Source organism: Zalophus californianus, chromosome 17 (genome assembly GCF_009762305.2).
Source record: "Zalophus californianus isolate mZalCal1 chromosome 17, mZalCal1.pri.v2, whole genome shotgun sequence".
Lineage (NCBI taxonomy): Eukaryota > Metazoa > Chordata > Mammalia > Carnivora > Otariidae > Zalophus > Zalophus californianus.
This window is the reverse complement of record NC_045611.1, coordinates 55,717,555-55,732,105: the sequence shown is the minus strand read 5'-3', so window position 1 is coordinate 55,732,105 and position 14,551 is coordinate 55,717,555. Positions and strand designations below refer to the sequence as shown.

The 14,551-nt window shown below is 40.1% G+C and overlaps 1 protein-coding gene across 4 annotated transcripts in view; it reads left to right on the top strand.

Annotated features, from left to right (window-relative positions):
* Nucleotides 1-14,551, top strand: part of LOC113935793 (putative protein ZNF720) — a 169,199-nt gene that overhangs the window by 48,648 nt on the left and 106,000 nt on the right. The window contains exon 5 of one of the 4 annotated variants that reach the window (XM_027618283.2): nucleotides 4,429-9,557. The exons of the other annotated variants lie outside the window; for them this stretch is intronic. Coding sequence (XP_027474084.1) covers nucleotides 4,429-6,236 — 1,808 coding nt within the window. The 3' untranslated portion in view covers nucleotides 6,237-9,557. Of the gene's footprint in view, nucleotides 1-4,428; nucleotides 9,558-14,551 lie in introns of those variants that run through there. 4 annotated transcript variants of the gene reach the window in all.

Below are 14,551 nucleotides of genomic sequence, written 5' to 3'. Positions count from 1 at the left end.
TCCTTAGAGGTTATAGGTCTGTTCAGGTTTTCTATTTCTTCCTGGTTCAATTTTGGTAGTTGATACATCTCTAGGAATGCACCCATTTCTTCCAGATTATCTAATTTGCTGGCATAGAGTTGCTCATAATAGTTCTTAGAATTGTTTGTATTTCTTTGGTGTTGGTTGTGATCTCTCCTCTTTCATTCATGATTTTGTTGATTTGGGTCATTTCTCTTTTCCTTTGGGTAAGTCCTCTTGTGATTGCATTCTAGTTTCAAAGCACTGTGGTCTGAAAATATGCAGGGAATGATCCCAATCTTTTGGTACCGGTTGAGACCTGATTTGTGACCTAGGATGTGATCAATTCTGGAGAATGTTCCATGGGCACTAGAGAAGAATGTGTATTCCGTTGCTTTGGGATGGAATGTTCTGAATATGTCTGTGAAGTCCATTTGGTCCAGTGTTTCATTTAAAGTCTTTATTTCCTTGTTGATCTTTTGCTTAGATGATCTGTCCAGTTCAGTGAGGGGGGTGTTAAAGTCCCCCACTATTATTGTATTGTTGTCGATGTGTTTCTTTGCTTTTGTTATTAATTGCCTTATATAATTGGCTGCTCCCACGTTAGGGGCATAGATATTTACAATTGTTAGATCATCTTGTTGGATAGACCGTTTAAGTAGGATATAGTGTCCTTCTTCATCTCTTATTACAGTGTTTGTTTTAAAATCTAATTTGTCTGATTTAAGGATTGCCACCCCAGCTTTCTTTTGGTGTCCATTAGCATGGTAAATGGTTTTCCACCCCCTCACTTTCAATCTGGGGGTGTCTTTGGGTCTAAAATGAGTCTCTTGCAGACAGCATATCGATGGGTCTTTGTTTTTTAATCCAATCTGATAGCCTGTGTCTTTTGATTGGGGCGTTTAGCCCATTTACATTCAGGGTAACTATTGAAAGGTATGAATTTAGTGCCATTGTATTGCCTGTAAGGTGACTGTGACTGTATATTGTCTGTGTTCCTTTCTGATCTATGCTGCTTTTAGGCTCTCTTTTTGATTAGAGGACCTCTTTCAATATTTCTTGTAGGGCTGGTTTTGTGTTTGCAAATTCCTTTAGTTTTTGTTTGTCCTGGAAGCTTTTTATCTCTCCTATTTTCAATGACAGCCTAGCTGGATATAGTATTCTTGGCTGCATATTTTTCTCGTTTAGTGCTCTGAAGATATCATGGCAGTCCTTTCTGGCCTGCCAGGTCTCTGTGGATAGGTCTGTTGCCAATCTAATGTTTCTACCATTGTAGGTTACATACCTCTTCTCCCAAGCTGCTGTCAGGATTTTCTCTTTGTCTCTGAGACTTGTAAGTTTTACTATTAGATGTTGGGGTGTTGACCTATTTTTATTGATTTTGAGAGGGGTCTCTGTGCCTCCTCGATTTTGATGCCTGTTTCCTTCCCCACATTAGGGAAGTTCTCTGCTATAATTTGCTCCAATATACCTTCTGCCCCTCTCTCTCTTTCTTCTTCTTCTGGGATCCCAATTATTCTAATGTTGTTTCATCTTATCGTATCGCTTATCTCTCGAATTCCCTTGCCCTCGTGATCCAGTAGTTGTTTATCTCTCTTTTTCTCAGCTTCTTTATTTTCCATCATTTGGTCTTCTATATCGCTGATTCTCTCTTCTGCGTCATTTATCCTAGCAGTTAGTGCCCCATTTTTGATTGCACCTCATTAATAGCCTTTTTGATTTTGACTTGGTTAGATTTTAGTTCTTTTATTTCTCCAGAAAGGGTTTCTCTAATAACTTCCACACTTTTTTCAAGCCCAGCTAGTATCTTTAAAGTCATGATTCTGAACTCTAGGTCTGACATCGTACTAATGTCAGTATTGAGTAGGTCCCTGGCAGACGGTACTACCTCTTGTTCTTTTTGCTGAGGTGATTTTTTTTCGTCTTGTCATTTTGTCCAGAGGAGAACAGATGAATGAGAGAACAGATTGCTAACAGGGTAACAACGTCTCCAGCAAATATACTCTATACAAATCTGAAAAGACCTGAAACCAGGGGACAAGAAAGGGAAAGAAAGAAGAGAAAAAAAAAAAGGAAAAAGATAAAAACAAAAACAGAACAAAACAAAACAAAAAAACAGTATATGATCAAATATGATCAGGCTAGTGCATAGATCAATGCCACACACTAGCTTTTGGACATATTTTGGTCTGTTAGAAGAAAGTGCCTGCTAAAATTTTAAAGGAAGAAAGACTTATATATGTACAAAATAAGGGTTGATACAATGAAGGGATGGAAGATGACTGTAAAGATGAAAATTATAAAAGATTTTATAAAAGGAATTGATAAGTTGTTTTTAAAAAGAAAGAAGAAGATTTAAGAAGAAAAAGAAAAAAGAGAGACTGTGATCAGGCAGGAGAATAGAACAAAGCCGTACACTAGTGATTTAGGGTACATTTTGATCTGTTAGAAGAAATTGTATCTCAAAATTTTAAAGAGAGAACAACTTATATATATATATATATATATATATATATATATATATATATATATGGCAAAAATAAGGGTAACTACTATGAAGGGATAAAAATATGACTCTAAAAATGAAAAATAAAAAGTTTTTTTTAAAAAAGGGATTGATAAGATGTTTGAAAAAGGGAAAAAGAAAAATTCAAAAAAAAGCAGTTAAAAAAATTAACTTTAAAAAACTAATGAATTATGGTAAAAAAGCCATGAATTCTATGTGCAGTATTCCCCTAGCGCTGGAGTTCTCCCGTTCTCCTTGATCGGTAAACTTGGTCTTGGCTTGCTGGCTGTTCGTGCTGATCTTCTGGGGGAGGGGCTTGTTGCCGTGGTTCCCAAATGTCTTTGCCGGAGGCGGAATTGCCCCGCCCTTGTCGGTCCGGGCTAAGCAAGCTGCCCCGGTTTGCTCTCAGGAGTTTTGTTCCCTGCAAGCTCTCGGTACAGCTTTGGAGGACCAGGGTGAACATGGTGGCCCCCCAATCTCCGCCCGGAGGAGCCGAGAACTCGGGGCCCCGCTCCTCAGTGCGCCCCCAGAGAAAAGCGGTCACTCCCGTGTCCCCGGTCTCCGGCCGCTCTCCGCGCTCACCCGGCCTGTGACCGAGCGTTTCTATCTCTGGCACCCGACCCCGTGTGGAGTCTCCAAACCCAGCAGATCCCTGCGGTGCGCACCCGCCCCGCTCCTCCCGGGGGAGGAAGGAGAGTCTCCCCGGATCTGCTGCTTGTTGGGTCCCTGCTGCAGGGGCAGTGGCCCAACTGGGCCGCGGATCACAGTTTACGGCCACCCCGAGCTGAGAGCCCGCGCCTCGGCTCCGTCTCTGCAGCCGGCTTCCCCGCTCCGATCCCTGGGAGCTCTGCAGTACTCAGGCACCCCCGGTCTTTCTGTGACCCCGAGGGTCCTGAGACCACACTGTCCCGCGAGGGTTCCACCCCCCACTTAGCCACTGGAGCGACGTCCCTCAGCGGAGCTGACTTCTAGAAGTTCCGATTTTGTGCTCCGTGACTCTATCACTTGCCAGAAGCGGTCGATGGAGGCCCCGTCCCCCGCCGTCTATCCTCCCGAATATCGCCTCGGATTCACTTCTCTGCACGTCCTACCTTCCAGAAAGTGGTCGCTTCTCTGTTCAGAGAGTTGTTGTTACTCTCCTCTTTGATCTCCTGTTGAGTTCGTAGGTGTTCAGAATGGTTTGATCCCTATTCAGCTGAATTCCTGAGACCAGACGAAATCCAGGTCTCCTACTCCTCTGCCATCTTGCTCCTCTCTCTACTTTTTCAGTGTATTTAATAGTGGTAGATTATTTGATATTTGTATTTTTTTTTATTATTTCTCCATAATGGAGTCAGGTAGGTTATATACTTGTTGAGGTTTATACAAGTTTTTTTTTTTATATATCTGTTTGTGGACATATAATTATCCATCATCACCTCTTATAATTGTTTTTATTTCTTTGTTACAGTTACATTGCGTCTGCTTTCACTTCTTTACTTCTGATTTTACCTAGTCGTCTTGCTTCCATTCTTTATTTAAAAGTATATTGATTTTGTTGATCTCTTCTGAAAATGCAATCTTCCTATTGATGTTTACCTGTTTTTGCTCTCCTGTTTTGTTGATTTCTATTTTAAGTTTAAATTTCCTTCCTTCTGCTAGTTTTTGGATCAAATGGCACTTTTCCTGATTTTTTGGGGTATAGGATCATGATGTGTGCTTCCAGCATGACAATACTATGGAACTATGTGATAGGCTGTGTGATCTGTACATTGTCTGCGAGTTTGTCTCCCTGGAGGAATGAAGTCCTGATGATTCTTTCTCAGCCATATTGCTGAAGTTCTCTGATTGATTTTAATTTTGCGTATTAGAAGCTTTCATTATATTCATCTGAGAATAGTAAGTGGAATGATTTTACTTTTCTCTTATTCAATATCTTTCAGCTGTATCTTCAAATGGCACCCAGAGTTTCCTGCCAAAGCTGTGCATAGAAGCTTCTTTCCAAAACGTGGCAGTGGGTAGATATAAGCATAGTGCCCTTGACAATTTACACTTAATGATAGACTGGAAAAATGATGGGGAGAGTGAAGAGCATCAAAGATATCATGAAGGCCATATCCAAACTGAGACAACTGTCCATAATATGAATCTCACTGCCCAAAATGATGAAGAATATAAAACACTTGGGAAAATATCCCTTCTTAAGTCCGCTACTTCTGCAAAGCAGTGTCTTTCTGTAAGCAAGGGCTCAAATCAAATGGTGAAACATACGTATTTGGAGAACGAGAATTTGGAAAATCTGGAAAGTTGCCCAGTCCATGCTGAAAATAATTATTTGAACCATTTTGAAGGCAGGATTGGATTGACCTTTGAGTCAAACATTTCTGAAAATCAGAGATTTAAAAATGAAGAACAAAGTGCTAAGTGGGATTCATTTGAGAGGTCCTTCACCGAGGAGTCAACCCTACAAGATGACCAGAGCATTTTCAATGAAAATAGTATTGCTCAATGCAGTGACTCTGAGAACAAATTTAACGAGGGTTCAAATGTTAATAAATGCGTGAGGACTCATTTTCCAGAGAATCATTATGAGTGTGATAAATGTGTGGAAGTCTTTTATCAAAGCTCCAACCTGATTATACATAAGAGTATCCCTATGGGAGAGAATCCTTATAAATATGAGTGTGGGAAATCTGTTAACCAGTCCTCCAATGTTGGTGATTATCAGAGAATTCATATGGAAAAAAACATATACAGATGTAATAAAGCTGTGAACATGTTGAGTCAATCATCAGGACTAAACATACATAACACAGTCGCTACTGGACAGAAAACTTACATTTGTGAGGAATGTGGTAAAGCTTTTGACTGGCACTCAACACCATCTCAACATCAGCCAATGCCTACTGGAGAGAAACCTTACAAATGTGAAGAATGTAGCAAGGTCTTTATCCACCACTCACACCTTATTCAACAGGACAGAATTCATCCTGGAGAGAAACCTTACCAATGTGAAGAATGTGGAAAGGCCTTTAACCAGCACTCAATGCTTACTCGACATCAAAGAATTCATACTGGAGAGAAACCTTATCAATGTGAAGAATGTGGCAAGGCCTTTAACCAGCACTCAAACCTTATTCAACATCACAGAATTCATACTGGAGAGAAACCTTACCAATGTAAAGAATGTGGCCAGGCCTTTAATCATCACTCAAGCCTTACTCAACATCACAGAATTCACAGTGGTGAAAAACCTTACATATGTAAAGAATGTGGCCAGTCCTTTAACCAGCACTCAAACCTGACTCGACATCACAGAATTCATAGTGGAGAGAAACCTTATATATGTAAAGAATGTGGCCAGGCCTTTAACCAGCACTCAAAGCTTACTGAACACCTCAGAATTCATACTGGAGAGAAACCTTACATATGTAAAGAATGTGGCCAGGCCTTTAACCGGCACTCACATCTTACTCGACATCACAGAATTCACAGTGGAGAGAAACCTTACCAATGTAAAGAATGTGGTAAGGCCTTTAACCAGCAGTCAAAGCTTACCGAACATCACAGAATTCATACTGGAGAGAAACCTTATATATGCAAAGAATGTGGTCAGGCCTTTAACCGGCATTCACACCTTACTCGACATCACAGAATTCATAGTGGAGAGAAACCTTACATATGTAAAGAATGTGGTGATACCTTTATCCAGCACTCACACCTGACTCGACATCACAGAATTCATACTTGAAGGAATCCTAACCAAAATAATGTGCCAAGGCCTTTAAGCTGTGCTAAAGTCTTAACTTCTGATCAGAGGATGTATACTGGAGAAGATTTTGCAAACATAATGAATTTGGCAAGCCCTTTAATCAGAAGTCAAGCTTCAATGACCACCAGAGAGTTCATATTGGAGAAGAAAACTTAGAAATGTAAAGAATGTGGTAAAACTTTTAGGATTGCTCAACTCTTACTCAGCATCTCAGAGTTCATACTGAGGGGAAACATTACAAAGGTAAAAGAATGTCTCAAGCCTCTAGCTGGAACTCTCAACTTACTGAACATCATAGTTCTCATCACAGGATGGAAACTAAAATACAGAGATTTGCAGTGCCTTTAACTGGAATTCAATCCTTAATATCCAAAAATTCACACTAGAGTCAAACCCTACAAACTTATGAATGAGGAAAGACCTTCATTTTAAATATACACATTAGTAAACACTCGTGAGTGCATAAAGGACAGTAACTTGAAAGATGTAAATACTTAGAAATGTGTAGCTGAACATCAAATGTCAATAAATGTCACAGAAATCAAGTACAAAGCACTATGTCAGTCAATCTATTCAGATACTACATCACAATACTCATGATAAGGAATAATAACAAAGTTAAACTGTTAGAAATGTCCTCTTATGCTTCAAAAGATTAAGTGGATAGATTTTTGCATAGTTCTAATTAATTTCAATATGTGCTTTTTTTTTTTTACATTGGCCCTATCTGATATTTGTGTCTAGCAAATATTAATGTATCTCTACTCTCACGTCACTTCAGAAAATACATTTATTTTTAGTATGTGTGAAATTGTGTGACTGTTGCTTCGTCAAAGATAGGAAATCTCTCCTTCACTAGGTGGGACTCATGATATCTAATTATCCATGGAAGATGAAGGACAATATAATATACAATATATAAAGAAAATCTAAATGGAGATATTGTTTGTGGTTGTAACATTAATGACGGTTGTCATGAAAAAGGTGTTCAGAACATCAATCTTTTCCATTTATTAAAACTAAAGAACTTTCTGAATATTACCAAAAAAATATTTTACCAACTGGTATTAGAGGAAAAACAGGTGGCAATCCAGTAAAATTCTGATGTATCCTCATGATAGCAATAGTTAGAAGTAGAGAATATTAGTGGATGTGGTTGAAAGGAAGAAATCCTCACAGATATCATTAAGAGGGTAGCTGGCTCTTCCCCCAACATGGCATACATCCACATTTGTTGAGAAAGACCTCACACCTGAAAATTATTGAAACCACTACTCCCACATCATGATATCAGTGCTTGAATGCTTTTTAATGCTTATATACTGTATTTTGAACAAGGATTGTAGAGGGGATTGAAATGCATAACTTAGTCTGTGTGTGAACTTAATATATTTTAATTAATAAAACATAATGGTTTTTATCGTGTTAACATGGATATGTAATGAATGAAGTGTTATCTGACTACCAATGTTAACCTATCTCATTTTATATAGGTTGTAGGTAACTGATGGTATCTATCACCTATTTGGCAACAGAGTGGAAATATTATTTAGTAATCCATTTTCTCACTGGCCTTAATGTTTAGATAATGTGTGATTGTTTTTCCCTTAGTTTAAATATCGTATCATTTTCTCCTCCTTGGGACTAGTGGGGTAGTATAACAGATATATTATAGATTGTATGTGGCTCTCATTGATCAACTAAGTGAAGTATTCCATGACAGTGCTACTTAGCATACATTTTGTGTAGGCAGGAGTTTTGCAGGGGACTTTTAAGTGACACAAGAGAATCTTACTGGTGCATTTCCTACATAACAAACTGTAGAGTCAGAAGTTAATGTACCTTCTGATAGGGCATTCCCCCCAGTCCACCCTTGTGAGCAAACATTTCTCCTGTCTCCCATGACTTTCCCCTTATGTGTCCTTTAGAGAAGACTCCTTCCGAGCTTACTTAAACCTGTTTTAGTTTGAAAGGCTATCTGGACTTTTCCCAGGGACCCTAAAGCACTCTACCATGGCCCCTAATAAAGGTATGTGCCCCACTTCATACGTGTGGGTGTTGTTTTCATGTTTCTATCTAGTAAACATACACTTATAACAATGGTTTGTGTGCAACAGATACCCCATAAGTTAGAGAAATATATTCCGGTAGGAGTGACATTGTAAGCCCCAGTTAAGAGAAAGTACAGAGGATGAAGAATTGGCATGAATTCTGCATGTGGAGAGAGGACACCTTTCCTGGGTTGCACAACTGACTCCCTGGATTTAGAAAAATAACTTACACTTGTTTATTTTCCTAGACATCTGCAGATCTCCATTTCTATTTATCCCCAGTTTTATTTCCACCTACATAGGCATCTCAAATGTTCTTCTTTGCCTGTGTTGTGGTGAGAATGTCCTCACTGACCTTCTAAATTGAGGTAGAGACAAGTAAGGCCAGTGGGTGTCAATTCAGACATTTAGCCCTGGCACGTGGGATGTAAATATAAGTAAAACACAATGATGGCAGCATCCTTAGAGAGAAAGGTAAGACCTATTAAAAGAAAATGTGAAGAACTTTTCAGTGTGGGTAGGGAACCCAACGTGGCTCCCTTCAGTCATTCGAAAGGCACAGGCATCTCTTGGTGGTGTCATCTGATGAGTAATAGTAATGGAATGAAGGAATTGGCAAGTGTGGTGGGTTTCTGAGGAGTAGGGAAGTCCTGTTTTATCTTCATGATTTAATTGAATTCCTGTGTGTTAGTGAGGACCAGGTGCTGTTGTGATGACTGTGTTTGCCCAGCTCTAGATCAGTGTCTGTGGATGGAGGAAGGGTATTCGATGATGCAATCATTTAGTGCATAGCTTCAAAATATCACATGGTAGAGTAGCTGTTGGAGATGAAGAAGCCTTCTGGACAGTGGAATAGGGAGGCTCAGCAAGATGTGTGCTGTGGTTTCACAAAGCGCTAGTATCCCAGGTATATAACCCCAACATAGTTCAAATCCACTGTAGATGGGTATCCTTTCGTGGAAGCTGATGCACTGCTGTGCGGGACCTTCCTCCCTTTACTGAGTGCCATGATGAGTGTGGTCCTGTGCTCTGGCTCTGTGCCATGGATTTCTTGGAGGAGTGGTACAACAGTCAGTGGCAGTGAGCATTTCTGCTTCAGACAGTCTGGTACAAGTGTTTATTGACTGATAAATGAATAAAGAAGATGTGTTTCTATATAGAATGGAATTTTAGCCTTAAAAAGGAATGAAATCTACCATGTGCAATGACATGGATGGAGCTAGATTATTATGCTAATGGAAAGAAGTCAGAGAAGGACAAATACCATGTGTTTTCACGCATATATGGAATATAAGAAACAAACAAGCAAAGGAGAAAAAAAAAAGCAGACAGGCAAATCAAAAAATAGACTCTTAACTATAGAGAAGAAACTGATGGTTACCAGAGTGGAGAGGGATTGGGGGATGAGTTAAATAAGTGATGGGAATGAAGATGTGCATTTGTTGTATTGAGCACTGGGTGTTGTATGGAATTGTTCAGTCACTATTGTACACCTGAAACAAATATGACAGTGCATGTTAACTCACTATAATTTAAATAAAACCTTTTAAAAAATACTTTGGTGTTTACAGATTTAAGAAATTTTGTCCTTATGTTAACTGACTTGCAGCAGTTCCACAAAATACACCTTTGTAAACAAATTGGAACGTTTATCTTTTCTCCCTGATTTCTCCAGAATTCAGAGTGTCTCAGTAACTATTTTTATATTTTAATGCCTGTATATATATTTGTATAATTTCAATAAGAATCTGTTCTCACGATGACAAGACACAAGCAGAAACACTCGTTATATAACCATGGCTTTGACTGGAATGTCATAGCTGAGAAAGAGCTGCATAGACTCAGATACAACAAGACAGCTATAGGGAACTAAGATTGACTTTATGGAGCAAATAAGGACCCCTTGGAAATATCAGCCTGATACCTTACTTAGGGAGTTCCCAGCAGCTTTACCATGTGAGCAAGGCAGATTACTTACTAGAAGGCGCAGGAACCTCAGGATATTTAGGGGACTTCATGAAGAGAGGAGTTCACTGCAGTCTGTAGTTACTGTCCATAAAGTCTGGTGGCACGAAAATGGCATGGACTCTGACCTGGACATGCTATTAAAAGTTCGATTTAGAGATTCCTTATGAAAAGTTCCTGCAAAACTGTTTTTAAAGTGTCTATAGCTCAACTTCCATTCTCCCTGCAGTTATATAAATAATCAGGCCAAATGTTTTTTTCTTAGACTATTTTTTTTTAAAGATTTTTTATTTATTTATTTGAGAGAGAGAGAATGAGAGAGAGCACGAGAGGGAAGAGGGTCAGAGGGAGAAGCAGACTCCCCACTGAGCAGGGAGCCCAATGTGGGACTCGATCCCGGGACTCCAGGATCATGACCTGAGCCGAAGGCAGTCGCTTAACCAACTGAGCCACCCAGGCGCCCCTTCTTAGACTATTTTGTAATCAAATTAGTGTTAATTTGACTATCTTGGTAAAAATTTGTTTCAGTAACATTTTGGAGATACTAGATGTTAATAGTGTTCAGTATTGACTACATCCTGATTTCTTCTGATGTCGACCAATGCATGGCTACAAGTCCCCAAACATTTTGAATTTTCTCTCACCTTCCTACTTGGAATCATTTGAGAACTAAAATTGATATTTTTCCTGAAGCTCTGCAAACTTAGTATAAATGACTTGTAAAGAAATTGTCATAATAGCTCATGTATAGACAGTCTTAGTGCTGTGGCTCTATAGGCCACTGAAATACTACCAACATAGTATTTAAACTATAAACCAGGGCGGTATGTTAGGTTTCCCCTGCCTGCCCTCACTCTATCTTAAGATGTTTGAAATCTAACATCTAGAAGTCTGCTCAGCTGGCTACCCTTAGAAATCAGAACCTGCCTTAATATTTGATCTAATCATTAACCGTAGTTCATTTGTTTTCATATAAAGGCCTCATTTAATCACATTACTTAAGCTACAGGGCTACCTTTGAAAATACACCTGTATCATTGCCTTCTGGAAGGAGTTTGGCTAAACTGACCTATTGGCAGGGTAAAATGCTAGATCAGTGACATGAAGTAATCTACCAGATCAACGTGTAATACTTGAAACTCCCAAGGAAGCTTTATTTTATTTTATTTTATTTTTAAAGATTTTATTTATTTGAGAGAGAGAGAATGAGAGATAGAGGGTACAAGAGGGAAGAGGGTCAGAGGGAGAAGCAGACCCCCTGCCGAGCAGGGAGCCCGATGCGGGACTCGATCCCGGGACTCCAGGATCATGACCCGAGCCGAAGGCAGTCGCTTAACCGACTGAGCCACCCGGTCGCCCCAGGGAAGTTTTAGACAAGGACCTGAAGGAGCGGGACAAGCTTCTCTCTCCACCCACCTCCCCCTGCAAAATGCCGCTTTGGGTAATTGAAGTGGAAGGTGCTTGAGAACCTGCAGGTTGCAGACAACATTCTACCCCTCCCCTGCCGTTAACAACCCAGAAGAATCCAAATGGGGGGAGGGGTCTTTCCAGAATATGAGAGATTAACATGAAAAAAGTTTCTCTCTGAACCATCTGTAAGGTAAGACAAATATCCAATTACCAAAGATGTGCTCTTATCGCCCTGTGAAGTGTTTTCCTTTCCTGCGAAGCTCCTGACCCCCACCCCCCTTTTTTTTTTGCTTATTTCAGGTTGATATTTGTACCTCATCTTCCCAGACAGTCTGGAACTTCCACTTCTGTGTGGATTTCCTGTACATATACCTGTTAAATTTGATTTTCCTCCTGTTAATCTGTCTCGTGTATTTGATTCTAAGTCCAGCTAGAAAGACCTCTGAGGGGACAAGAATTCTTGTTCTCTGACAGGGGATTTAATGTAATGCCTCATTTCCCCTGGCATCAGGTGGTGTAGCAGTAGGAAGTACTTGTACAGGAGCTGATATTTTTGAGCTCAGGTTTTGGCCCTATTTCAGAAGGTCCTTTATTTGTTTCCTGCTTAGATAGTACATTATCGGTGTTTCCTTTAAAAGCTTCTAAGTAGAGGTGCCTGGGTGGTGCAGTTGGTTAAGCATCTAACTCTTGGTTTTGGCTCAGGTCATGATCTCGGGGTCATGAGATGGAGCCCTGGTGTCGGGCTGTCAGGCTGCATGTGGAGTCTCCTTTTTTTTTTTTTTTTTAAAGATTTTATTTATTTATTTGAGAGAATGAGAGACAGCGCATGAGAGGGGGGAGGGTCAGAGGGAGAAGCAGACTCCCGCGGAGCGGGGAGCCCGATGTGGGACTCGATCCCGGGACTCCAGGATCATGACCTGAGCCGAAGGCCGTCGCTTAACCGACTGAGCCACCCAGGCGCCCTGCATGTGGAGTCTCCTTAAGAGTATCTCCCTGTCCTCTGCCTCTCCCCCACCCTGTGTTCTCTCTTTCTCTAAAATAAATAAGTAAATCTTTAAAAAAAATAAATAAAAGCTTCTAAGTAGGAATCAAAATATGTATCCCTCTCTATTTGTTTAATAGATGGCTCTCTTGAAGAGGATGCATAGGTACACGAAGTATCTGAGGGATCCTCATTTAGACCACTTGAGCATTAAAATCCTTTGTATATTTATTTATGAATATAAAATATAAATATAAAATATAAATCTATTTATTTAGATGCTTGCAGATACATAATCCATGTGTATTAAACGTGAGTCCCACCAGATTGTATGAAGGGGGTTTTCCATCCCCTTTTCCAGTTGTGATGGTTTATTTTCTATCCCTGTTGGTTGACATGCCAGCGCTATCTAAGGGGATTTAGCTGTGAAAGAATGTGCTAATTAGAGTCATCTTGCTGCTTCAGGTGTCACCCTGGAGATGGTGGATTGTGTTTTGTGTCTTGGTTTTCTCTGGAGTTAGCCTGGCTGAATTCAAAGTACTCAACGTTCTAAGTGGCTAATTCATCTATGCTTCCCCTGATGGAGCAACTGAATTATTTGTATCGTGAATGGGAATCTCTGTGGGATGGCTGCTGGGTGCTGAAGTTGACTCTGCCACCCTCTGCTGAGAGGAACTAATATCCTTTGTATTTGGATTCATTCAGAATCTCACCTACAGAATGTGTCAAGGATTTAAATTGGTCACATTGTGAAGAATTTTACGTTTCTAAGAGGCAGATGCATCTGTGCTTCTCATGACTACAGCGTATTGTGGCCATGCAGTATTACAAAAGAAAATAATCTTCTGGGACACCTGGGTGGCTCAGTTGTTAAACATCTGCCTTCCGTTCAGGTCATGGTCCTGGGGTCCTGTGATTGGGCCTGCATCAGGCTCCCTGCTCACGGGGTGTAGGCTTCTGGTCCCTACTGACTTCCAAATTGGATCACTATAGGAAGTTACCTATGCTGGTACCTCTGAAAGTGAGCCGTAGGATCCATACTTGATTTGTGTTTTAATTTTCTTTTTAAGATGATTTATTTCTTAGAGCAGAGTGAGGAAGAGAGAATAAGGGGGGCGGGGAGAAGCAGGCTCACCACTGAGTTGGGAGTCCACTCAGGGCTGGATCCCAGTGTGCTGGGATCATGACCTGAGCCGAAGGCAGACGCTTACCCGCTGGAGTCACCCAGGCGCCCCTGATTTGTGTTTTTAAATCAGCAAGAATGATTAATTTGATGGTGTGAAATCGGAAATGTCAAGGGCTTTCTTTAGTGACTGAGCAAAATGTCTGTCATTTATTGTGGCCTGTTTTCACTGTATGTGCTTTGTTTAATATTTTATTGATGTGAAAATCAAATTGATTGGATTTAAGCAGATTTAAAATTGCTGTTACCTAGAATTCAGCCTTTCATTTGCCTTAGTGTTTGAATAAGGTGATTGTGAACAATGCCATTGTCGTAAACTCTTCACAGATAATAGAAGTGGTGTAATTTTGTGGCTTAAGGTGAAATTGGAAAAAAAAGAAAAGAAAATTTATAGACCCATGAGGTCATGTTAGCAGATGTCCTTAATAACTTCTGGTGTCACTTCACCTTATACCCTAGTGGTGTATTCCTTCTCAAAACACTTTCAGTCAGAAAAATATTGTTCTTCTTTATCTGAGAGGTTTTATGAGGTGTATCCTGTAATTATATCTGTAGGCTAGTGCTGACTGACTACTTGTAAGCTAGTGGGGTCACATTCCTATGTGTTGAGCCTACGCTACCTGTCCCTTGTCTGGTACAGGTGTGCCTGGGGATATATGACCTGTAGTGTGCATTCTCTCATCTGAACTGACAAGATCAATGC